The sequence below is a fragment of the Dama dama genome, chromosome 5, assembly GCF_033118175.1.
Source record: "Dama dama isolate Ldn47 chromosome 5, ASM3311817v1, whole genome shotgun sequence".
NCBI classification, from domain to species: Eukaryota; Metazoa; Chordata; class Mammalia; order Artiodactyla; family Cervidae; genus Dama; species Dama dama.
Window position 1 is genome coordinate 19,438,161 of NC_083685.1, and position 27,220 is coordinate 19,465,380.

General features: G+C 46.9%; 1 protein-coding gene across 1 annotated transcript in view; it reads left to right on the top strand.

Moving 5' to 3' along the window:
- CFAP251 (cilia and flagella associated protein 251) overlaps positions 1-21,826 on the top strand; it is a 70,544-nt gene extending 48,718 nt beyond the window's left edge. Inside the window, exons 19-23 of the mRNA XM_061140700.1 lie at positions 2,965-3,055; positions 3,275-3,418; positions 19,074-19,302; positions 20,374-20,475; positions 21,690-21,826. Coding sequence (XP_060996683.1) covers positions 2,965-3,055; positions 3,275-3,418; positions 19,074-19,302; positions 20,374-20,475; positions 21,690-21,826 — 703 coding nt within the window. The remainder of the gene's footprint in view (positions 1-2,964; positions 3,056-3,274; positions 3,419-19,073; positions 19,303-20,373; positions 20,476-21,689) is intronic.
- Positions 21,827-27,220: the final 5,394 nt, after the last annotated feature.

A 27,220-nucleotide genomic window follows, 5' to 3' on the forward strand; every position in this document is an offset into this window, starting at 1 on the left:
CCCGAAACAAGTAAACAAGTGAAATTTCCTACTAGGTCTATTGATGGTGAGTTGTAGGGTAAAATGAAGGTGATAAATCCTGTCACGTTCACTCATCTTAACCAGCAAACTCCTAGGCCCCCGAATTGTCATTGCAGCATCTCAGACTTCCCCTGGGAGACCCCTTCCCTTCATCTTTCCCCCAGAATCCCCCACTCGTACTTTCCCTTCCCCTATCTTGGGTAGCAGGCCACCCTTTTTCTCTCCTTGACTGGCATCTGTTTTTAAATCCCCCATTTTTGTGCTCAACCTCACACCCACCTGGCATCCTGCTGTCTTGCTCAGACAGAAAGACCCAGGTTCAAATCCCATCTCCCATGCTACTTGCTGACCTGAGGCAAGTCCCTTCCCTTCCTTGAGCCTCAGTTTCTCCATCTGTTAAAATGCGAATATTACCACTGTGTTCAGAGCTGATTTGTTTGTTTGTTTGTTTTTGATCTCTCTCTCTCTTTTTTTTGGCAGTATGGGGCATGCAGGATCTTAGTTCCCCCATCAGAGATCAAAGAATGCAGTGGAAGTGCCAAGCCCTAATCACTGGACGGCCAGGGAATTCTCCCTCCACAATATCTTTATACAAATATAAGTATATATATTCATATTGTATGCTCTATGCACCCATCTGCACCTGCATTTTGCACTTAGCAGTATATTTATTTGGCTGCACCTCAAGGCATGTGGGATCTTAGTTCCCCTACTAGGGATTGCACCCAAGCCCCCTGTGGTGGAAGCTGGAAGTCTTAAACACTGGACAGCCAGGGAAGACCCCAGAGCTCTTTTGAGAATAGTGATGTCTACCATTGCTATCCCCCTTCCCCTTCCCTCCCCCTCTCCTTCCCCTCCCCTTCTCCCCTTCCCCTTCCCCTCCCCCAGAGAACCTTTACTGAACACCTGCTCTATGTTGGTTGCCGTCTCACAGCTTCTCTGGCTTTGGATCATTCCCCAAAGTACTGACTAGATTCCTGGGCACACAGTGGGAAGAGCATTCTCAGTAAATGCGCCTCCCCCTTGTGCCCCAGTGACCTCTTGTTTTGTGGTGAGTGTTAGAACCCAACTTGGGCAAAAAGGGGAAGTTAGGAGCAGTCCTGTCCTGGGATCTCAGGTCACTTCACTGCGGGAGCAGCCAGGACTGCCCACCCTCAGCATTTGCTCTCTGCTTGCCTCTGCCATCACCCACTGTCACTCTGCAGAGGTGGGTTTCATCACTCGGCGGGAACATGGCCTCTGACGGTTCCTAGATTTCCCCAGCTCTGGTGGAACAAGCCCAGTCAGTCCCTCTGGCTCTCCCAGCAGCTGATAGTAGCTAGGGAGCCAGGGGCATATTGCAGCTCTGACCAGCGGAGGGCTGTTCCCATAGGATCCGGAGCTCTGCGAGCCTGTTCCCTGGGGCTTTCCTGGTAGTGACAGACTTCTCCATGTCACATCGGGCCTTTAAACTGGCCCTGCTTCAGAACCACAGGGCTAACCGTGGCCTCTCTGCCCACAGTGCCTGTCGGGATTGGGCCTGAGCCTGGCCTGGGAGCCTCAGAACAGGCACCCTCTTAGCCAGACTCCTACCTTGATGGCTAATTGTCAGAGCCAAGAGTTGGGTGAAGGCTGGGCCCTGCTGGAGACGGGCCTCAGGCCCCGCTGGGACCCAGGCCCACCTGGAGAGTACACCAGGTCCACAGACCACCAGCAGCCTTCCTGGATGGGGCTTATGCGGGGTCTTGACTGAGGACTGAGGACTGTTTGGTGGCGGACTCCTGCAGGAGGGGTGGAGGTTTGACCCAGTCAACAGTACTGATAACCCTGGGCCAGGCCCTGGGTGCCGTGCTTTCCACACATTGCCTGATTTATCCTCACACCTATCCGACGACATAGGGACTGCGGACACTGCCGTTGTACAGGTCTGGAAACTTGCTCCAGGGGCCTCAGGGGCTGCCCCAGCCATGGAGTGAGAGGGTGAGGCTGTGGATTCACATGCTGTCTTCCTGATTCAATTCAGCACTTCAGCAAAGATTCATCACAGGAGAAAAACAAAGGGCTTCATGTCCAATCCTTTATGTGCATTCACTTTAATTTTCACAACTGTCTCGTGAGGCAGACCCTGTAATTATTCCCATTTTTCAGAATAGGAAACTGAGGCCCTGAGTGGTAAAGCCACTTGCCCATGATCACCCTGCTCTCTGGAGGCAGAGCCAGGGCTCACAGGCATGTCCCTTTGACTCCAGATTTGGTATACTTAACCACTTCCCCACCATAGTCTCTACAAAGTGTGCCTTAATCATCCTCCAAAGAAGCTAGTAGTCTGATTAGCAGAAATCCAGTCAGTAGATTTTTAAAATGATTTTATATTATTAGCATTTTGTATGAGACAGAGTCAGCCTCACATAAAAAGTAGGTTTTCTTACCACTTAAAGGGCCTATTTTTGGAAAAATCTGACCCTGTATTAGAGAGCAGAGGGTTATTTTTATCTGACCAACATGGGTCCCTTGTGGCCTCCTGAGTTTTTATGGAAGCAATTAGTGCTGGCCGTCCACCTGTGCCACATCCCATTCCCCTGACTCTGGCTGGCCACATGCAGATCTAAGGTTACAGCACGGCTCCTCTGCTGGGGGTGTCCATGGGCTCAGCGCATGGGGACCCTCCTCTCCCTCCAGAGGATTTTCCCAAAGATTGCAGACACATTGCCAGGCGCCTGCCCTGCCATCCAAAAGAGAGTAGCACCATCTTTAAGACGGGGGGCCCCCGAGCCGCTGGGTTCCATACCTTTGAATTTTCCATTTGCAGCTTCATTTTGGAGGGAATTTGCTTAGCAAGTTTACAGAGACCCTAGTTGTATCTGCACTGTGATACCCTTCAGAGGTCTGCGGCCTGCAGGACTTGAGGCTGTCGCGTGCCCGCCTGAGTGCTCTCTAATAGCGATGTTTCTCTCATTGTTCTAGTGCCCTGGAGGCAGCGGTTTCTCTCGGGGGTGAAGACCTGACCCCGTTCTACGGTCTGGTGTCTGGTGGCAGGGAAGGAAAATTCTACAGGGTAATTGTCCTCAGAATAAACACTTCCCCGTAACATCTAGTTAAGTTTGTAAAACAAATGTGCCCGGGGTTAACCTTCTTGCTTTTTTTTATTTTTCCCAAAGCTCTTTTCCCCACTGAGCTCAAAATGTACTTTCTAAAAAATGCCCTTGAAGTCTTAATGGCTGCTTCAGACTGAAGCCAAAAATGCATGTTGTGTTTCCACTTTATTTCCACGTAGGAGCTGGAAGACTATTTTTACTATTCTCAGCTCCGTAGTCAAGGTATCGATACAATGGAGACCAGAAAGGTGTCGGAACACATCTGCCTGTCGGAGCTTCCTTTTGTCATGAGAGCAATTGGCTTTTACCCATCGGAAGGGAAGGTAGGTAGAAGGAAAACAAGCGCAGGCAGGACGTGTTATTTATAAAAAAACGACCTCAGGGAGACGACATCACAGGCCAAAGTAAAAATCTAACACCATTCTTACATAAATGGATCAGAAAGGAGGTTCTGGGCATAGCTGAGGCATTGCTTAGAAACAGACTTACCGTAAAGATACCCCTGTCAGGCGGATTCCTTGCCCAGAGTTTGATGTGGTTGGTAAGAGCATGCGTGCCTGCTAAGTCGTTTCAGTCACGTCCAACTCTCTGCAACCCATGGACTGTAGCCCGCCAGGCTTCTCTGTCCTTGGGGATTCTCCAGGCAAGAATACTGGGGTGGGTTGCCATGCCCTCCTCCAGGGGATCTTCCGGATCCAGGGATCGAGCCTGTGTCTCTTACCTCCTCCTGCATTGGCAGGCGGGTTCTTTACCACTAGCGCCACCTTTCCGGAGTTAGGCAGAAGGCCCCTCGATGCGTGATGACCAGCCTCATGGGATTCAGGGCAGTGATGCCTGCACAGCGCTTGGCACAGAGCAGGCTGCATAGAAAGATCTCAGTAGATGCTCACTGCTGTGATCCTTTCCCTGTGTAGCTGCGGTTCACCTGGCCTGTGTGAATGGGCTGCCCTTGAGGTGGCTGCTCATCCCAGGCTGGGGATGGAGCTCAGGAGATACAGCCCCTCCTTGGCACCTCACAGCTCACCCCCAAATGCAAGGGGCTCCCAACAAGGACCAGAGGAAGTGGTCCTCATGGAAACTGTGGCTTAAAATGCAACTGATTGGAATATCCCTGGCAGTCCAAATGGTTAAGACTCCACACTGCCACTGCAGGGGGCTTGAGTTCCATCGCCTGGGGAACTAAGATCCTGCATGCCTCAAGGCACAGCAAAAAAAAAAAAAAAGCAACTGACTGGGTTTTCTTTCTGACTTAAAATGCTAGCACATTCTCATTGTAAAAAGTTTGGAAAAAATACCCAAGTGAAATGAAGAACATAATTACTTGTAATTCCACTACACTGAGACTTCAGTTATTGGTATCTTCCTGGATTGATTTATATATAATGCATGTACATATAATTTTTAAAAACTAATGGGTACCATATTGGATATATAATTTCATCCTATATTTTCACTTGGTATTGTCATACACATTTCCCATTTCATTAACAGTTCTCTGAAAACTTGATTTTTAAAGGATATAGCTTAATTTTATAACTTTTATTTAGAAAATAGAACTGTAAAGAAGAAACGAGAAATGACTCAGAGGTAGTCATTGTTAACATTTTGGTGGACTTCCTTCTATAGTTTTCTGTTTGGATATAGATATATAAATTTTTAAACAAAGAATTGTTGCTATATGGTGTATATATGTATATCAGCAAATGCATGCGTGCTTAGTCACTCAGTCATGAATCAGTCATGTCTGATTCTTTTCGACCCCATGGATGGCAGCCCACCAGGCTCCTCTGTCCATGGGGATTCTCCAGGCAAGAATACTGGAGTAGGTGGCCATGCCCTCCCCCAGGGGATCTTCCCAACCCAGGGACTGAACCCAGGTCTCCTGCATTGCAGGAGGATTCTTTACCGTCTGAGCCACCCGAGAAGTCATATATCTCAGCATTTTACAGAGTATGTGTATACGTTTATGTGTACAGGGGCAGTCTCAGCAACTCTTGTTTTGTGAGCATGTGGTGAAAATTACTTGATAACGTGATCTGGTTTTACAAAGATCTGATTGACATAACATTGTGTTCATTTAAAGTATTCAGTATAGTGATTTTATATACATATATATTATAAAATGATCACTACCACTCAGTTAAGTAACATATCACATCAATCACCTTGCAGAGTTACAATTTTTTGTGTATGGTGAGAACTTTAAAATCTACTATTTTAGCAACTTTCAAATATACAGTACTGTATGTTTTTTTTTTTAATTTATTTATATATTTATTTGGCTTCTCTGGGTCTTAGTGGCATGTGGGATCTTAAGTTGCAGCATGTGGGATCTGGCTCCCTGACCAGGGTTGAAACCGTGTCCTCTGCATTGAAGGTGGATTCTTAACCACGGGACCACCGGGGAAGTCCTTTGTATTAACTGGAGTCCTTATGTTGTACCTTCTAACCCCAGGACTTGTTTATACCTGGGAGTTTATATCCTTTAACCACTTTTCATCCATTTCTCCTACTCTCCACCTTCTTCCCCTGGCAACTGCTAATCTGTCTTCTGTTTCCAAGTTTGATTTTGTTTTATTTTTTTCAGATTTCACATACAATTTGAGATCATACAGTGTTTGTCTTCCTCTGTATGACATTTCATTCAGCATAATGCCCTCAAGGTCCATCCACATTGTCATAAATGGCAAGAATTCCCTCTTCTTTACGGCTGGATAATATTCCAGTAATGTTCCATCATGTACGCAGACACAACCCATATTTTCTTTATGCATTTCCACCAAAAATGCACAAGAATTCCCATTTAACTTCAAATCCTTGTGAGCATTGGTTTTCTCTTTTTTTGATAAAAGTCGTTCTGACAGATACAAGGTGATAACTCATTGTGCTTCTGATTTGCATTTTCCTAATGGTTAGTGATGTGAGCATCTTTTCATGTACTTGATGATCATTTGAATATCTTCTTTAGAAAGATATCCCTTCGGGTCTTCTGCCTATTTTTAAAATGGGTTATTGGTTTTTTTGCTATTGGTTGTGAGTTCCTTATGTATTTTAGGTGTCAACCCCTTATCAGATGTGTGGTTTGAAACTATTCTCTCCTATTCCATAGGTTGCTTTTTCATTTTGTCAATCATCTCTTCTCCTGTGCATAAGCTTTTTGGTCTGCTATAGACAACATGCTTTCTTAAGCCCATATAGTCAGTTGATCCATTCCTCAGTTGATGACACATAGATTGTGTGAAGTATTTAGGCTGTCAGAGACATGGCTGTGATGAACATCTCTGCATATGGTTTCTGTACTTCTCTGACTGTTTCCTGGGTCAAAGTCCTAGAAATAGAATTACCAGATCAGATAATATTACCAGAATTACCAGATCAGAACTTTAAGGCCCAGTTGCTAATAGTTTTACAGAAATGTAGCCTTTTACACTTCACCCTCAAGCACACATAGCTCCTGAAACCCAGCTGAGACTCGATGTTCACCTTAGGTGTCTGAGCACAGTTTAGTGATGTGAGCTGTTACCCTGGTCATTTCCCTTGGCCTCAGTGGCCTCCCCAGAGTCACCTCTTTTTTGAAGTCTGAAAGTATGACTAGAAGGTGACTTTTATTCTCCACATAGAGTCTGGAGAAATGAACTTTCAGAGCCTGTAAACCCAAGTTGGGTCTTGAATGAGCAACTTAAAAACACCTGAGACTCTTTTAATCTCCTTTAAAGTCTTTTGACCAATATGCATTCTGTAAAAGTATGTGGCCAGAAATGGAAACAACTATCCAGAAAGTTTGTGCAACCCACATAGAAGTGTTCTTTAAGAGCTGTGTTTCTAAAGTGTATTGCCTAGAACCCTATTTCTTAAGCTGGCAAGCTGCAATAGAATCACCTGGAGCACTTACTAAAAAATCAGAGTCCCTGGCCCCATCCCAGATCTAGCCAATCAGAATCTCCATGGAACCTAGGGGTCTGCACTTTCCTTTTTTTAAAAAATTTTTTCTCCTCCTTCTCCTGTTTGCCTATTATTATTTTTAAAAAACATTTATTTGTGTATTTGAGTGCATAGGGAGGGTCTTAGTTGTGGCACAAGGGATCTTTATTTGCTTCATGAGAACTCTTAGTTGTATTTGTGGGATCTAGTTCCCTGACCAGGGATCAAACCTGCAAGGTGGATTCTTTATATATATATATATATAATTTAATTTATTTACTTAGTTTTGACTGTGCTGGGTCTTCGTGGCTGTGTGCAGGCTTTTTTCTAGTTGCGGTGCATACGCTTCTCGCTGCAGTGTCTTCTCTTATTGAGGAGCACGGGCCCTAGGGTACATGGGCTTCAGTAGTTACCGCACGTGGGCTCAGTACTTGCAGCTCTCAGGTTCTAGAGCCCTGGTGCAGTACTTGTGACGTGCATGGGCTCAGTTGCTCCACGGCATGTGGGATCCTCCTGGATCAGGGATCAAACCCATGTTCCCTGCGTTGGCAGGTGGACTCTTAACTACTGGACCACCAGGGAAGTCCCTGTCACTCAGGATTCTTGATTTTAAACCCTGGGCTCAAGTAAATGTGTCCTCTGCAGTACTGTTTTGTCAAGAAGTGAATTCTGGGTGTTTAACCTTTGTGACTGTCACCCACCTGCCACGCAAAGTGCTCAAGGGTGGCACAGAGTGACTGCGGTTTTTCTGCTTTCTCTGGAAGTAAGAGGTATAATCCCTGAAGGCTCACTCCACAGTCCTATCTTTGGGCAAAAATAATAAAGCTTAATCACCTATCGAAATTTTTGCTGATGAGTAAAACGTATCCAGAGGGAATTCCCCGGTGGCCCAGTTAGGTTAGGACTGCACACTTTTGCTGCTGAGAGCCCGGGCTTCTATTCGTGGTCAAGGAACTAAGTTCCCACAAGCCTCATGATGTGCACATCCCCCCAAAAAATACCCGGAAAAAAAGGTTAGCCTACCACAAATGTTATAAAGTGATACTGAATATTATTTACCCACACAGAAACAAAAATAAATGAAAATGGTCACTGCCAAGTTGTCACTGGCTCTTGCATGAGTCCCCCACCCCAGCTGCCACAAAAGGGGCTCCTGTGTCCCAGTGTCTTCATAAATGCCCTGGACTCCAGGGTTTTTCATCCACTTAAAAAACACGTTTACTCTTTGGAGATGTTCTCTGAAGGCCCCCGATCCAGATGTGTTCATTGAGGAACGCGTTTATTGCTGAAGCTCCTCGGGGAGAAGTTTTTGATCTCTTGTTCTCATCAGATTTATAGTGATTTTAATAAAAAATGTTTTTGGGGCTTTGAAACTTTCAGACCCAGACTTTGCCGTGGTTCATGAAACATTTCCTACTGAGATGCAGCTGCTCCCCCTCCCCCGAGAAGTTCCATGAAGAAGTAGGCCCAGCTCATAGAGTATTTTAGCACTTGGTTACATGAAAGACTTAGAGATTCAAACCAGCCACCCCCGACCCCGCCCAAGGCTAGACATTATTTATATTTTTCTTTATGTCATTTAAACTGCCTTGGGAATTTGTATATAGTCAGTGTGGCAAACTGAAGCTAAATTATACAAGAATATAACCCTCCCTAAAGGATCCCTAACCCCACCCATCTTCTGCAGAACACAGCCAAAGAGGTGGGGGTGGGTTGCTCCTACAAATCTTCATTTTTCAAAAGAAAGGTCTGCAGTGTTTATGATGTTGTATAAGGAGCTCAAACTTAGGTTTGGGTTCCTAAGTTAGGGTTCCTTCACAAATCTGTATAGCTGATTTCACATACAAGAAAGTGTTTTTTTGGTGTCGGCTTCTCTCTAGTTGAGGCACGTGGGCTCAGTGGTTGTTGCGTGCAGGCTTAGTTTGCCCCGAGGACTACCAGGAAAGTCCCATGAGAAAGTTTTGTCTTCCATCTTTATAGGTGTATTCTTTTCTCTTCCGGGTCGTTGGAATATCTTGTTGGGCTGGGCCCGTGCTTCATGCCACGTGTGTTCCCTGGTATGTTCCTATTTAGCTTTCCAAGCATTACACATTCTTGATGTTTTCACAGTGAATTCACAGCAGTGTGACCTCTTAGGCCAATTAAGGTCAATCCTGGCAGAGAGGTATGGGCCCAATAAGAGCTCACATGGTGGATGCTCAGCAAATCTTGGTCGAATGAATAAATGAATAATTGAATGATGCTCACCAGTCATGTTTGACCGAAAAGACAATGAGGAAGATAGAATCCCTGACTTCATGATTTGATCTCAGAGTAATTAATAAGTATTTGGTATATTCTGCAACTTTAGCCTTGTTTAGGAGAGTTTGGAGATGAAATAAGTAATCACTTAGCTTTTTAAATATGCTCATTTTGGATCCAGCAATTCTACTTTGAGGAATGTATCCTACAGAAAAACTCAGGCAAGGGTAACAGTGACATACAACTACTGCAGTGGGTTAGTCGCTCAGTCGTGTCCGACACTTGAGACCCCACGAACTGTAGCCTGTCAGGCTCCTCTATCCATGGGATTCTCCAGGCAAGAATACTGGAGTGGATTGCCATTCCCTTCTCCAAAGGATCTTCCTGACCCAGGGATCGAACCCAGGTCTCCTGCATTGCAGGCAGATTCTTTACCATCTGAGCTACAGGGAAGATCTTACAACTACTGCAGGATAGTTTATAATAACGAAAAATTAAAACAACCTTAACGTCCGTTGACAGGAGATGGGATAAATCTAGTCAGACACACCTACACTTAGTAGTTACTGAACAGTGAAATTGACCTATGATTCTTTTTTTTTAAATTTATTTATCTTTGGCTGTGCTGGGTCTTCATTGCTGTGTGTGGGATTTCTCTTGTTGAGAGCGGGGGCTGCTCTCTAGTTGCGGTGAGCAGGCTTCTCCCTTTAGTGGTTTCTCTTGTCGCAGAGCACAGGCTTAGTAGTTGTTGCATGGGATCTTCCCAGAGCAAGGATGGAGCCCGTGTCCGCTGCGTTGGCAGGTGGATTCTTACCCGCTGGACCGCCAGGGAAGCTGACCTGTGATTCTTAAGTCGGGAAGAATGTGCTGGTTTTGTTATTGAAGGACAAAAGGCAAGTTGCAAAACAGTATGTAAAGCATGGCCTCCCTTCATTAACAATAATATGTAGATCTCGTATACACCTAGAAAAACTGAAAGAACTTGTTCCAGACGCTTAGTGACACTGACTTCTGAGGCATGGAACTCACGAGAGCTTCTAAACCCTAATTTCTGTGCATCACTTCCTGTCAGCTGGGGCCTCCAGTACCAGCTGGACCCTGGCCCTGGTCCATCAGAGTTTGGGGTGCCCTGGGGAATCTTGCTCTCCTGGGCTCGCAGCCCCTTCCCCATGTGCGTGTGCAGACTCCAGGTCATTCCAGACCCTACACTCAGCTCCTTCCTCCGTTTCCACAAAAGCCGAAAGCCCAATCCATGCAAGATAAGTTTCCTGAAAAACTGCGAATCACCAGGGAGTTTCAAGCGTAACCACATTTCACAGCAATTTCCCCAAAACTGCTTATTAGTACTTCCCTGGCACTCCAGTGGTTAAGACTCTGCACTTCCAATGCGGGGTGCAAGGGTTCAATCCTTGGTTAGGGCACTAAGATCCCACATGCTGAGTAGAGCGGGCCAAAAAGGAAAAAACAAACCATGCCCCCCTCCAAAAACCCTGGCTAATTAGACCTTCTTGCCAGTCCTAATGACCACCCACAGGGGGCTTCCTAGCTCCCCCTCTTCCCTCCCCTAGCAGCACCGCTCCTCTCCCTCTACTGGCCATGCCAACTCAGCTCTTAGCTTGTATTTCCCAATCTTCAGCATAAGCACATATCCAGGGTCTACAAACGACAAAACTTCCCATTTAGTTGCATCCACCCTCCTTAATATATGGTTTGGTTGTAAATTGCCAGGGAGAGGGGAGCATCTTACATACATTTCTGAAGAATTTAATTTTTCTTAACTACAGGCAGTAGCTTGTATTGCTTTTGTATTCAGAACAAAACCCAGAAAGATAAACGAACAAATCCTCCCAAAGCCTTGTGTACTAATCTTTGTGGCTAAACCATGGTCCCAGCTGGGATGGAGGGAGCGGAGCCAAGTAGTACAACAGCCCCTCTACAGGGAGGAGAAATCCGAGTGAGGGGTCATGGGCAGTTTCTGCTCTGACGAAGACCCCGGGGGAGTTTGGAAACGCACCCTTTGAAGAGAAGTCCTCGGTGTGCTGGATTTGCTGAGACATAAATAACCAGGAGGCGTTTCCATCCTGAAGGCGAGAGGAACAATGCACTATCATTCCTCATCCCACAGCAATAACCAGTGTTGTGGGGAGGCCTTCCTGGTCCACTGAGAACCCCACACCAGGGAGCACTGCGCCTCCCCACAGAGATCAGAACAGGGACTTCTGCCTGCCGCACTCACAGCATCTAAAGAAAGAAATCCTGAAGTGCTGTGTGGCCACTGAAAAAGAACGCAGCTGGTCATAGTGTCATAACACCAACAGTGGCAGCAGCCGACCAGCTCTTCTCGCTTGAGCGCTCACTGGGCGCCAAGCACCGCGCCAGCCTCCCTGACGTCCAGTCCTCACAGCAAGGAATGCTTTCATCATCTCCATTCACCAACAGGGAGTGGAAGGCCTCGGGGGAGGAGGAAGCCTGCACAGCCACTGAGCTACTGAGGGCAGGGCCGGGGTCTGCACCCCAGCAGGCTGGCCTCGGACCCCACGTTCTGTTTTGACATGTGCCTCTTACTGCAAACGAGGAAGAAATCCTGTAAGTCAGGACATCGAACACTGGTTATTGCTACAGGGTGAGGAATGATAGCGTGCTTTACTTCCATCCTTTGCATCTCCAGTGTATGAATTTTTTTTATAAGCATGTTGTCATCTTGACTGGTTTAATGATAATCAAAGAATAAATCATAGTCATAGTGAAAAATATATTTTAAAAAATACTGATATTATTTGCCTTGTTACTTGCCTTTGCCATTGCCTCACCTCTGTATTATTTTTCTTCCTTTTATTTTTCTTTTTAAAAAAATGTTTATTTATTTATTTGGCTGCATCAGGTCTTAGATATGGCCTGTGTGCTCAGTAGTTGCAGCAAGGGCTTAGTTGTCCCAAGGCATGTGGGATCTTAGTTCCCCAACCCACAGCCAATGCAGGGATTGAACCCACATCCCCTACATTGGAAGGCAGACTCTTACTGGACCACCAGGGAGGTCCCTCCTTTTATCATTATTACTATTTTTGGCCACGCCGCGTGGCTTGCATGATCTCCTCTGACCATGTGGTGAAAACACAGACTCGTAACCACTAGACCACCAGGGAGCTCTGTATTTTTCCTCCTTTTAAACAGTTTTATTGAGCTATATCACAGATCACATAATTCACCCTTTTAAAGTATGCAAGTCAATGGCTTTTAGTATGTTCACAGAGTCACGCAACCATCACCACTTTAGGTTCCTCTCAGGCGGGTGACTTTAGGATGAGACCCCCACAGGCCCTAGGAATGGGCCTGGGTTATCCAGGGAGGGGATCCTGGGGTTCGGCATTCCCAGAGTGTTGCCTAGAATGCAGGGGCATAGAATATAGGTGAGTAACTCCCTGTGAACATGCTACCTTACCCAGCAAAAGGGATTTCACTCGTATGATTGTATCAAGGGTCTGGAGATGAGGAGATTATCCTGGATCACCCAGTGGCCCCAGTGTAACTACAAGGGTCTTTATAAGAGGGAGGCAGGGGACTTTTCTGTGGGTCCAGTGGCTAAGACGCCACACGCCCAATGCAGGGGGCCAAGGTTTGGTCCCTGGTGGGGGAACTAGATCTTGCATAATATAACTAAGGCCCAGAGCAGCCAAATAAATAAGAGGGAGGCAGGAGGGCCAGAGTTTAAGGAGGAGCCATGATGACAGAAGAAGAGGTTCAAAAGGGTGATGGGCTTACAGGCTGTGAAGGTGGGAGGGGCCACAAGCCAAGAAATGCAGGCTGTCTCCAGAAGCTGGAAAAGGAAAGAAGGCAGAAGGGATGCTGCCCTACCAACAACACCTTGGTTCTGGCCCTTCAAGCCCATTTCAGACTTGTGGCCTTGAGAACTGTGAGGTCAGTCTGTGTGCTTCAAGCCACTAGGTGTGTAATCGTTTGTTATAGCAGCGATGGGAGACACACAGAGGGTGCTTTGGAAGTGTTTCGTGGGCACCCCTCCCTTGCTTCCCCCCTCCTCACACTTGTTTCCCAGCCTAGAGTGCCTTCCCCTCCCCTCCCACTGCCTGGATCCTCAGTGGCCCACCTCTTCTGAGGCAGTCTTCCCAAGTCTTCCTTACTGAACACTCCTCCAGCCCTGGATGTCAACCTCCTGCATTCAGGTGCTGAAATCGTTTAGAGCCATGGAGTCCAACCATGTTAAAATCACTTAGGGGCACTTAAAAAGTACTGATACCTGGGCTCAGCCTCCAATCTGTTGAACCTCAGGGTGGAGCCCGGGCCTGGAAAAGTTTTGAAAAGCCCCCATGTGTGGGCACAGGGCCGAGCAGCCAGTGATGGAGCCTTCCTGGTTAGTTCACTCTAGCAGGAGTGAGTGTGTGTGTGTGTGTGTGTGTGTGTGTAGTCTCCTGGGTGTCTCTTCACAGGACCCAGACCAGCGCCTGGCACTTCGTAGGTGCTTAATCTTTGCTGACTGATTGGCTAACTGTACACTCCTAGAATGCAGGGCTGTCCTAGTGATAATTAAATGACTAGTCTTCCATTTGCCAGTGCCAATCCAAATGCTCAGTAACTTCTAGTAAATTGAATTAAATTAACTAGGGCAGTAAGCAGTTATTCTAAATATGCTTTTTGTAAGTTTTTTTTTTTTAATTTTTTATTTTTTTGGTCGCACCACATGGCATGTGAGATGTTAGTCCCTTGACCAGGGATTGAACCTGCACCCCCTGCAGTGGAAGCTTGGAGTCTTAACCACTGGACCACCAGGGAAGTCCCAGGCCTTTTGTAAGTTTTAACAGAACTTTTTACATGGTGCCCACAGTGTTTCATTCATTCATTCAGTAAACATTTCTCTGGGCCTCCACAATGTGCTGGGCTCTGAATGAGGAAGCTGCTGTGGAAATAGAGATGAATGCCATTGCTGCAGCTTAATGGAGGAGACAGATGTAGGCCCAAAGAATTAGACCATGCATCACAGCTGCCACCCATCATTACCCTCAGTGAAAATCACAAGAGCTGGTGCTGATTCTTCTCGGCACAAGTATCACCTCCTCCAAGCACCGCGGTGTAAAAACCGATTCTCAAAGCTGTGGCCCCCAACACCAGCAGCACAGCCCTCACCGGGGGATTTGTAAGCAGAGCAGATTCTCGGCCCCCATCCCAGACCTGAAGAATCAGAAACCCTGGGGATGTGACCAGCAGTCCGTGTTTTAACAGGGCCTCCTAGTCATCTTGATACCTGATATAGTTTGAGATCCCCTGCCCTAAAGCCATAACTTCTCAACCTTGGCCACACATTCATATCCCCTGGGGAGCTTTTTTAAGCTATGACTGCTGCTACTCCACCCCTGACCAATTAAATCAGGATCTCTGGGAATGGGGCCTGGGCCTCAGAACATTTAAAGCTCCCTGGGTGAATCAAATGAGCCCCTGCCTTAGCAGATGACGGGCCAGCACGAGAATGCCAATAAAAGACCAGGTTGAAGCCAGCGCCAGCCAGAGCACTTTGGGTGGCCATGGGGGCTCCCGCTCCTTCCCCCCGCCCCCTCACCGGGGCCCTGGGAAGGCTGTGGTGTTTCATTCTGGCTCCAGGGTTCCTCTCCCAAGCGTGAACCTTGTTCAGACACGTAGCAGAACCTGCCTCTTCAACTAACACTTGCAAACTAGGCTTGGGAAAGAAAGTCGTGATGCCAAAGCTGCCAGCTCTCTGCTTGTTGAGCAGTGAGTTTTGATCAGTCATTTAAGGAAAGAGAGTAAGAGGTGAATCACCTACAGAGTGGTTTGTGCCAAGCATGTTCCCTGAGATCTTTGGAACGCTCTGGGTATGAGCAACTCCAGGCACTTTGGGATTTCTTTCTGTCATCTTTGAGTTACTGTCCTATTTCTGAATTGAGTTTAAATCGCGTGTTATGTTTATAATGTACACATATCATTTACAGTATAGTTTCTATGTTTATAAATGATATAAGCGCATGCATTGTAATCAGCAAGGGCGTAGAAAGTATCATAATCACAAGAACTCTTAATGCCTGTTGAGTGCTGACTGTGTTTTAGGTATTATGTCCACACTTAGATACACTGTCACAGTAAGCTGCAGATCAGCTCCACTGCAAATGGTTCACCATATTACCCACCTTTTCAAAAAGGGAAACTAAGGATAAGGAACATCACATTACTCACCCAAAGTCACATAGAAAATGGCAGAGCCCGGGTTCGAATAGAGATCTGTCATTAAAGATTGTAGTTTTAGCCCCAGTCTCCTCTGGCTCATAGTAAGTAGTAGCACATGCATATACTCTGCATATATATGCATACTATGCATATACTCATACTAATCATATGGTGCAGGAATTCCCTGGTGGTCCGGTGGTTAAAAAGTCACCTTGCCATGCAGGGGACCCCTTATCGATCCCTGGTCGGGGAACTAAGATCCAATGGCCTGTGAGGCAAGTAAGCCTGTGCTCTGCAACTACTGAGCCTGCATGCTCTGGAGCCCATGTGCCACAACTAGAGAGCCCACATGCCTAAATTACTTAAGCCTGTGCTCACTCTGGAGACCCTGGGGCATAGCTAGAGAGAACCCCACACACTGAAATGAAAGATCAGATCCCACATGCTGCAACTAACACCCAAGGCAGCCAAATAAATAAATAGTAAAAAAAATCTGTATAGTACAGTCTGTAAATAATATGCTATTGTATAGTTTTACTTATACAGAAAATTATACATAGTTTAACATCAGTTACATATAATATAACTCAATAAATGCTATACATGAAAATGTTACCAATTAGAGCTGCTGACATAGTAATGATTAAGGTTCATTTGTATCCATAACCAATGATGTTATATCTAAAGACCATTCCTGGAGTGTTGCATTGAGAATATGTGGCTTCTTTGAAAATATTAGGTGATTACTAAGATACAGTGTAAAAAGCAGGATACAAAAAGAGTATATACACAAACCAAATTTGCAAAAAAAATAGACACATGTATTTTATATGCATGGGAAAAAGTGAAAAGAAAGTGCCCCAGATCTTTCACAGTAATTATGATCAGACGGTTGGACTGCAAGAGGTTTGTATTTTCTTCTTGATACTTGGAACAAGACCAAGATGCTGGGATGCTCCAGACTGGCTGATATTTGACACTGCTTCAAACTGGTGCTTCTTTCAGTTTTTGCTCTACATTTATTTAGTGGACAGGAAGAAATTGGTTATCTACCAGTAAATATTGTGTGCAAATTGGAGAAGGAAATGGCAACCCACTCCAGAACTCTTGCCTAGAAAATTCCATGGATAGAGGAGCCTGGTGGGCTACAGTCCATGGGGTCACAAAGAGTCGGACACGACTGAGCAACTTTTCACTTCACTTTCATTGTGTGCAAATACAGATCATCTTCCAAATTCATTCCTACAGACCAAGTCAGAGTTATGTTCTGGGGGAAAATATTATTTCCCACTTTTCTATGGCTCTTATTCTCTCTCTTTCTCCCTCTCCTTGTCTTTCTCTATAAAATTCAAAACCCCTCAATTTGGAGGAAGACATATTCACCAATGAAGTCATTTGGTCCTTGGCTTTTCTTCACGGAAGTTGTAAAGTTACTAATTCCATCTATTTACTTCTTATAGTTCTGTTCAGATTTTCTATTTTTTCTTGAGTCAGTTTTGGTCATTTGTATCTTCCTAGGAATTTGTTCATTTTTCCTAAGTTATCTGATTTATTGGCATATAGTTGCTCATACTCCTTTTAATTTCTGTAAGATTGGTGTCAATACTTGCATTCCCTCTTTCCTTCATGATTTTAAAAATTTGGGTCTGTTTTTCATGGTTAATATCACTTAATATTTGTCAACTGTGTTGATATTTTCAATGAATGATGTCGTCTTAGGTCTTCATTTTAAAAATTATATCACACAAGTCATGTGTATGTTACAAAATATCTTTGTGTGTATAAAACACTGCAGGATAAACACGGAAAAGAAAGAAAGGAAAAAAGAACTACAATGCAGTTATCATAAGAAACTTACCATAGCGATCAGTCCTGTATTTGAGTTTCACACTGAATTATTTACTTATTTATATAAACTAATTTCTAAATTCTTCAGGATTCTGTGAGCTTCCCTGATGGCTCAGCAGGTAAAGAATCCACCTGCAATGCAGGAGACACATATGAGACATGGGTTTGATCCCTGGGCTGGGAAGATCCCCTCAAAGAGGAAATCCAGTATTCTTGCTGAAAATTCCATGGACAGAGGAACCTGGCAGGCTACAGTCCAGGGATCATGAAGAGTGGGACACAACTGAGCACATGGCACAAAATAGCTTCTTCACAAAGCAGGGACATAGCAAATACAGTGCAAGATTTGTTGTTGTTCAGGCGCTCAGTCATGTCTGACTCTTTGCAGCCCCAAGGACTGCAACACGCCATGTTTCTCTGTTCTTCACTATTTCCTGGAGCCTACGCAAACTCATGTCCATTGAGTCGGTGATGCCATCTAGTCATCTCGTCCTCAGTTGTCCCCTTCTCCTGCCTTCAGTCTTTCCCAGAATCAGAGTCTTTTCCAATGAGTCAGTTCTTCATATCAGGTGGCCAAAGTATTGAAGCTTCAGCTTCAGCATCAATCCTTCCAGGGAATATTCAGGGTTGATTTCCTTTAGGATTGACTGGTTTGATCTTGCAGTCCAAGAGACTCTAAAGAGTCTTCTCCAATACCACAGTTCTACGGCATCAATTCTTTGGTGCTCAGCTTTTTCTTATTGTCCAGCTCTTGCATCGGTACATGACTACGGAAAAACCATAGCTTTGACTATACAGACCTTTGATACTTAGGTAAAAAGTGATAAAATGAAACACTGTTCATGCCAATGCTAATAGTATTGGCCAGTTGGACAGTGGACCAGAGCTGCAGTAAAAAGTACCACAGACTAGGTGGCTTCACACAATGGGAATTTATTCTCTCATGGAAATCCAAAATCAGGGTGTCAGCAGGATCAGGCTGTCTGTGAAACACATAGGGGATAAACCATCCCTGCCTCTTCTAGTTTCTGTGGTTACCAGTAGCCCTTGTCTTTCCTTGGCTTAAGCTCTATCACTCCAACCTCTGCCTCCACCGTCATATGTCCATCTTGGCCCTGAGTGTCTCTCTCCTCTTTTAATGATAATGTGACTGAGCCAAGCTTATCCTGCTTGCCACATGACAGGGCAATACATTGGGAGGTGAGTTGTTGGAACATGAAATAACGATTTTAATCAGAAAGCTAGCAGACCAAGAAGATGGCAGACTAACATCTCAAAAAATCATCTCCCCTCAGTCCCAATTCGAGCTCCTTTTATACACAAGAGGGGGAGGGGCCCACTGGGGCACCAACCAATCGCTGAGCAGGGCCACTAATGGTTTCTCCTTGACAGTTGCTCACTAATGGTTTCTTGCTTGGGGAGGGGCCCACTGTGGTACCAACCAATGGCTGAGCTGGCCCACTACCAGCTTGCACCACCCCACTGCTATTACAAGGACACCAGTCATATTGGATTCAAGGCCCACTTTATTCCAGTATTGACCTCATCATACTACTTACATCTGCCATGACCCTGTTTCTAAATAAAGTCACATTCTGAGAGATGGGGAGTTAGGACTTCAACCTGTCTTTGGGGGGTGGGGTGAGGGGTGTATACAGTCAACCCATAGCAGACATGTTCTAAGCTAACTACGAACATTTGTCTGTTACACTCCAGTTCTTAGAAATCTATCTGCTTACCATGGCCTTTTTTTTTTTTTTTTCCCTTAAACCTCTTTTCTAGATTGAAGATATGTTTAACGAAATCAGATTTAGTGAGTATGTGGACACTGGAAAGCTCATCGACAAAATCAACTTACCGGATTTCTTCAAAGTCTACCTCAATCATAGGCCACCCTTTGGTAACACCATGAGCGGCATCCAGCAGAGCTTTGACATTCTTGGTTTCACCAATTCAAAGGGAGAGAAGGCTATTCAAAGAGAGGATTTTCTGAATCTGCTTCAAACTAAAGGTAAATACAAATAGGTAGATCTCGTAACACCCTTGGCAAAGCCCATCCCACTGGAGAGAACTGAGCTGGGAAGGCAGCCCCCAGACACCTGCATCTTTGATTTGACAGAGCTTCAGCCCTGAGGATGCTGCTTACTGACCCACATGACTGGTGAACAAGGGATAAAGGGAAGGATGGTGGGGACCTGAAGGATGGAGTGTGTGTTCCAACTTCCTGGAGCTGCACAATTCAGTGCCCTAGACGCTTTCCTCCTACCTTGGGTTTCCCAGGTGGCGCTAGTGGTAAAGAACCTGCCTGCCATTTCAGAAGACATAAGAGACATGGGTTCAGTCCCTGGGTTGGGAAGGTTCCCTGGAGAAGGGAATGACAACCGACTCCAGTGTTCTTGCCTGGAGAATCTCATAGACGGAGGAGCCTGGCAGGCTACAGTCATGAGGTCGCAAAGAGTCGGACACGACTGAAGCAATTTAGCACAGCATTCATAAAGCAGGAATACACGTGCCAGCCATCGACCTCACGATGAGGTACCATGAGATTGGGTTGCATTTGTGAGATAAAACCACACCAAAGTAAAAAAAACAAAAAAAGATCCTTTTTAGGGACTTCCCGGGCAGTCCAGTGGTTGAGACTTTGAACTGCCAACGTGGGGGGCACAGGTTCAATTCCTGGTCAGAGAATTAAGATGCCACATGCTGTGTGGCACAGCCAAAAGACAAAAAAAAAAAAAAAATTTTTTTTTCCTTTTTCTTTGGGTTATCATTTCTTCTCAGCGAAACTGGTGTTTCTAACATGAGGGAAACTGAAATGAAGCCAAGTGCAGTCTTTGTCAGAAAGCTGTTCCCCATCTGCACAAGCCCCGACACAGTCCCCCAGGTTGGAGGCCCACTTTTAGCACCATATAAGGAAGTCTATGTGATGGTAACACGGGAGTCACTAGGTGGCCTTTGCCTCTCAAGAAAAGGAAACCTATGGGATAATTCTCTTGAAGACTTTAGAAAGATGATGCGAAGCTCGGATGTGAAGCTCAGTCCCACAAGCCGAACCGCCTCCTTTTCCCTTTGCGATGCCCAGGTGAGCACATGACAGAAGAGGAGATGATGGACTGCTTCGCCACGCTGTTTGGACTGAATCCCGAGGGCTGGAAATCTGAGCCCGCGGCCTCCTCTGTCAAAGGTACTACTAGCGAGTGGGCTCTGTCTGGGCACGTAACCAGGGCATGCTAATTTGTTGTCAACTTGAGTGCATTTATGTGTCCTGACTGGTGCCAGCCACTCTCCTTCATACCGCGCAACAACAAAGCAGGTCTGTGGGGAATCCAACATGAATAAGTTATGAAAGGACCAGGGAGTGGTGGTCATGTTGAAGAGATAAAAGCCTTTGTTCCCGGGCTCTGACATCCCCTGTGTCTTCTGGCCTTGTTTTTCCCTTTATTCCCCCAACCCAGTCCTCATCTTTCCGGCCAGAGTAGGCGAACACTGGCCACTAATTGAGAATACGGTTTGAAAGTCATTTCAGGGGAGGTATAGTCAGGAGAGCCTTGGAGGACAAGAGGGTCAGCGACTCGGGGGCAGGCAGGAGCCCGACCCCAAGTTGCCAGAACTTGAACGTCTTTAGAGATCCTCCCAGGGACTTCCCTAGTGGACCAGTGGTTAGGACTTGGCACTTCCACTGCAGGGCTCACAGGTTCAATCCCTGGTCGAGGAACTAAGATCCCACATGCAGTGCGGTGTGGCCAAAAAAAAAGATCATCCTCTTCTTCTTTCCTATCTGAGGATTTCCCACCTCCTTCTTTTAGTCCACTGGCCCGAGTGTGCTGGAACATGTCCGTGGACAACCCCCCAGGGCTGCCCCGCTGCCCCCCACAAGAAGTCAGGAGCAAAGACCCCTCACCTTCTTCCTTCTCCTCTCCTTCCTTCCTTCCTCTCCTTTCGTTGTCTGTTCCAAATTTCAAATTGAACAGGGTTCCTAACTCAGTTCTAGACTCCACTGTCTGATCTGTCATTTCCAACCTGCAAGCTCCCCCACCCCATTCCGTGTGTACTTGGTATCTCAGAATGTAATTTTCATACACACACACACATATACGCACGTACATGGATACAGTGTTCCTAAGTGTCTCAAAACAGTAAAATCAATGATGCCATATAGTTGAGGATTTCCAATAACGTGTGCAGAGATTTGGGTAAGAGTGCTCCAAACCCAAACCACAAAGGAGGGATTTTGACTGATTTCCACCCCAGAACTTCTCAAGGATCCAGAGTCAAATCCCTGCACAGAGCACCTGTCACTTCTCTTTTGTATCACTTCCTCATATTTTTTGGAAAATGCTTCTGAGTAAGAAACCTAATCATTATGAAGGCATTTGCTTTCTTCTCTTGTTTGGTTAGGTTCTGAAATTTGCTTAGAAGAAGAACTTCCAGACGAAATCACTGCAGAAATATTCACGACTGAAATTCTTGGCTTAACCGTTTCCCAAGATTCTAGACAAGATCCTAGGATCAGTGAAGTCGAGCAGAGTTTCTGAAGCACAAAGGACTTTGTGTGTGTATGTGTGGTTTTTCTTCCCCCAAGAGGTACCGCTTTTCTGGCATTTCCCTACCCCTGCTCTAATCTTCAGAACGTTTAGACATTAAAAGCATGTTTCTGTTAAGCAACGGATTTCACAGAGTTGGACATTCCACTTTGTCCGAAATAGAAAAGTGGGTGGAAGCAAGAAAAACACTGGGGGTTGGATGGATGTGGTGGCTGGAAACCCCGACTGCCATCCCATGCCTGATCCATGGCAGTGCTGCCCGGGGCGGGGTTGCCAGGACAAGGAGGTGGCGTGGTCCCCAGGGGCAGAGAGGGCCTCAGCCAGCAGCTGTCCTTCCTCGTGGCATGTGTGGCCTTATTCCCATCATCTTGAGTGGCACCTGGACCCTTAGCCTAACATGGCCAGATACAGATCATCCCAGTCGGCTATTAGACTGGGGCGGGAGGTGTTGGGTGCTCGGTGCTGCTGAGAGCCCTGGCTTGTGGCTTCTTATCAGTAAACCCCTGAGCAGTTGTGCGCGGCCGTTATGAAGAGCATCATTGGCCAAGCTTAACCCCGGTGGCAACTGCCAGAGAAAATGCAGAAAAAGCAACCCCCCTTCCCCGCCACCGGAGCCTTGTGGGTGTGCACCTGGACTAGAAACCACACAGCCAGCCTCCCCGGGGCAGAGCTCGGCCCGTGTTAGCCACCCTCTTCCCATGACCCACGCACCGCACAGGCCCATCTGGTTGGCTCACAGCCTTAAACTCCGCTGGGCTGCAGAATACCTAGCAGGCAAAAACAGATTCCCAGGTCAGGGGTTGTTTTGGGAACGTGACTTAGGCTGCAGCACTGTTTTGACCTTGAAAAGACGTTATCCACCCCCCCCCCCCCGCCCCCCGCCTATAAACAGATGAAAGTTATGGTCCGATTTCGTCCTCGGTTATGAAGCCTCTCTCAGGCCAGCAGGCCAAAGGTTATCCTTCACATGTGTTCAGTCCAACACCCCCACCCACCCAAACCAGCATCTTTCCCGGAGAAACCAGCCTTTGAGATGACATCGCTGACCTCTGCAAAGGTCCTTCCTCCCCAGGGGCAGAGTTCCATGTGAGAGAAACAGGACAGCCTCAGCATCCTTCTCCTGGCACAGAGCCCCCTGTGTGGCAGCCACTCAGAAACCTGGCTCCTGGTGAGTCCTCGGAACACCCCGGAACGCAGGACAGAGCCCGCTCCCCAGCCAGGCCGTGTCACCATGACCTTGGGACAGCCGGCGTGGGCCATGGTCCAGCAGGCGCCCCACTGGTCAGATTTTACCTCCAGGGCTTCACAAGCTGGTTTACATTGCATTCTTTTTGAAAAACCCAAAAAGCAAAACAAGCTTTATGAATCAACTTTGCAGCCGCTGAGGGCTTAGGAGAGAGAGATTATCAAGCCAGTTAAAAGGTTCCTGGGGACGCTTTAGGGAACAGAAAACTCTCCAATGACTTGTTTCCTTCCAAAAAAAAAATAGCTTGGAGTTGGATATCCTCTGGACACCCACAGGGAGCTTCTCTCATTGGATCTGGCTCCTCTTTTTTGGCTCTTATTAACGACATATATATTGGAGTCATTGTGTGGAGCAGAATAGGCCTGTGACCAGTTGGACCTGCTGTGACTGGCCAGTAGCAGTAACCACCTCCAGGCCCAGGCTGAGCCACTCGGTCCCTCTGTGCTGAGTCGGGATGTGGAGGGGGAGGTCCTGGTGATGGCCAGGGAGGGTTAGGGGGTTGGTTGGGCATCCCAGGTGGCACTTGTGGTAAAGAATCTGCTTTCCAGTGCAAGAGACATGGGTTCAGTCCCTGCATCAGGAAGATCCCCTGGAGTAGGAAATGGAAACCGGCTCCAATATTCTTTCCTGGGAAATCCCATGGACAGAGGAGCCTGGTGGGCTACAGTCCATGGGGTCACAAAGAGTCAGACACGACTGAGCACCCCACACATAGGGTAAGGGTTGGGGTCAGGGCAGCTGTTCACCCAGGAAGGCCTAAGTAGCCAGGGGCAGCAGGATCCGAGTCAACAGCCTGGCCAGAGGAGCTCCTGCTGGTGCTTTTCTTGGGGTGTCTTTCAGCTTGTCTGACCAGGAAGAAGAGCAGCTCACGTGTACCTTCTGGCCCCCAGAGGGCATCTGCCCCTCCATCCCCCTCAGGCCCACCAGCTGGCCACACAGGCAGTGGAGAAGCTGGGCCCCAGTGCCCCGGGCCAGGGGAGGAAGTGGGGGCTGCCTTCCTGCCAAGTGAGCAGAGAACCCAGACTCTCCCAACCGGGTGGCTGGCAGAGCAGGAACACCAGAAAAGGAGGAAGGAGAGATGGTAAACAGTATCACTGGGCTTGTACGTCAAGACGTGGGGACACAACACTGGACACCAGAGAGCAGCATGTGATGCTCTTTTGAAAAGATAATACCATATCACATGGGCCTCTGGCCACTGGCCTCTGCATCCTGGCCTATTGCTTCCAGAGTTCTGGAGATGGAAAAGGCATGGTTGTCCAGGAACCACTCAGAGCCTCCCCCACCCCCAGTCTCTCCTCCAGAAGCCCCCGGCCCCTCCGGTGTGGGGTGAGCATCCTGTTTACACAGCACTGGTCCCTCAGGCCAGGCTGGGCTGAGTCCTGCCTCTGCCACTGAGTAGCACCCTGTGTGCCCTCGGGTGTGGCTAATCTCTTAAACCTCAGTTTCCTCCTGGAACAATTCCTGGGGTGGTGGTGAGGATTAAAAGAGATATTGCAAATAAAGTGTTCCTGGCATAAGGTAGTGCTCAAAATAGGAAGGCAGCTATTATTACTGCCGGCAGAAACTGTGCCTGAGACTCGGGGAGATGTCTGACGAGAATTAATCTCTCCAAACTCCAGGGTTTTAGCACCAGTTAACACTTGCTCAAATAAGGGTCTCTGCAAGCTTTGACAAAGGGCCCTCAATAAATATTTGCAGAACGATTGAATGAATGAGCATGAAGCTTCAGTGCTCTTTTAATAGCTGACTTAGTTTGTGAATCAAAGTGAATCCGGCCCCCACAGGCCATCCGCATCAGGGTCAGCAGACTCTCTGGAAAGGGCCAGAGAGTAAACAGTGGGGATTTGTGAGCCCAGTGGGCTGTCAGACACCTCAGCTCGGCCACTGGAACACAAACGCAGCCACACAGAACTTTGGTCCAGAGAAGAATGAGCGTGGCCCCATTCCAATCAAACTTTACTTATGGACACTAGAATTGATGTGGATTTCATGGGAACTTCCACGTATCATGAAATCGTCTTCTTTTGATATTTTTTTCGACAACTTAAAAATGTGAAAACTGGGACTTCCCTGGTGGTCCAGTGGTTAAGACTCTGAGTTTCCACTGCAGCAGGGTTGCGGTTCCATCCCTGATTGGGGCACTAAGATCCCACTTGCCTGGTGGCAAACAAACAAACCATAAAACAAACAAACAAAAAAAAACAAATAGCTGTGAAAACTATTCTTAGCTTGCAGACCACAGAGACACGGCAGCCCAGATCCATCCCACAGGCTGGAGTTTGCTCCACCTCATTGGCCAGGATGAATCCAACAGATTTTTATAATATGACGAATCTGTACAAAACACCTGACTAGTACTCGTCAAAAATGCCCAGGTCATGGCCCTTCCCATGGTGGTCCAGTGGTTAAGAATCTGCCTTCTGACACAGGGGATGCAGGTTTGATCCCCTGTTGGGGAACTAAGATGTCTTGTGCCGTGGGGCAGCCAGCCTGCACACCACAACTAGAGAATCTACATGCTGCAACAAAGACCTAGCACATCCAAAAAAAAAAAAAGAAAAAGAAAGCCCAGGTCATGACAAACATGAAAAGACTCAGAAACTGTCACAGGTCAAGGAGACTAAAGGGAGACGATGACGAAATATGAAGCAGGATCCTGGTTTTCTGGATCAGAAAAAAAAGGACGTTAGGAAGAACCGGTGAAACCCAGAGGAAGTCTGTGGTTTAGTTGATATTGTTTGCTCCAAACTTAATTTCTTAGTTTCGATAAACGTTATCTTGGTTGCCTGAAACGTGCCACAAGGGAAGCTGGGCCAGCAGTCTCCTGGGACCTTCTGACACATCAAGGCCAGATGCATTCAGTGAATCAAAGGTTTGTATGGTCAGACCCTAGAAAGGGACATAGGCTCAAGGCGAGGTACACAGAAGCCTAGAACCATCTCTACCATTCCTTCAGTACCACTGTGGCACGGTCCTTCCTCCCAAGTCCAAATAGGGATGTTTTCATGTGGGCGATGGGCAGGAGGGAGGGGGGCCATATATTCAAGAGGATGATCTGGCCGTTCTCACTCCTTCACTTTCAAAGAGTCCTGATATAAGATAGGCTGCCCCTCAGAGGATCCCAGGAAAGACCGTAGAGAAGTCACGGGTGGAGCCGCCCTGAAGCTGGTGTGTTATCTCACATGACAATAGACACATGTGGAAAAGTTCACCGTGGGTTCAGCCCCATAAACCTTAAGCCTTCAGTCAACATCAATTCATCCTTCATAGTTTTCCCCCAGGAATTTCAACATTTTAAAAAGACACAATTTTCTCCATGATCTTGTCGTCTGTTCTTGCAGTCATGTCTAACCACACGTTCCCCCGAGTCACGTCCCCCCGAATCACTGGTGGTATCCCAAAGGCAGCCCAGCATGCAGTGAAGCTTCACCAGACGCTTGCCACTTACCTCTCCCTCAGTGGCTCCTCTCTACCTTTTCACTGTTCAAGGAGAGAGGACAGAATAGCAGTAACTGGTGCCAGATCCTCTAACAGCGACCTCAGTTTAACTGTGTGTGCCCTGCAGCATGCTAAGCCCAGAGATAAAATGTGGCAGGAAGCACCAGCTCTTCCCCTGTGGAAGGTTACATTGTAGTGAGGGAAACAGATATGTCAATAATAATTAGTGTTTTGTGATATGACATAGGGGCGTCCAGAGCAGATGGGGTGGGAAGGAGGAGGAGCAGGAGGAGGCGACCAGGGAGAGGTGGAGAAGTTACATAAATGTGGCACTCACTCTAAGCCTATCTGAGTGGTGCCTGGGGGAAGTGGCCGGAGAGCAACCCAGGGAAGACAGTGGTCACATTATGGATGGCCTTGTGTGCTAAAGCAAGGAGGTTAAACTTGATGTTAAAGGGAAGGGATAGAAGTAGATCAAACTTGCATCTCAGGGGCCTATGGTCAGGTGATGGGCAAGAGGGGTTGTCTGGGGAAAGGGACCACAGCAAGGAGACTATTACAGTACTCTGGGGAGAAGTGAAGGACTGCAACAAGAGAAAACGCACTCAGGAAGGAGAAATAAATATAAAGACTAAGTTAAATGTTATCAAATATGGTATCAATCATGACCCTTGGTTTGCAGCAATAGAAATTGGCTC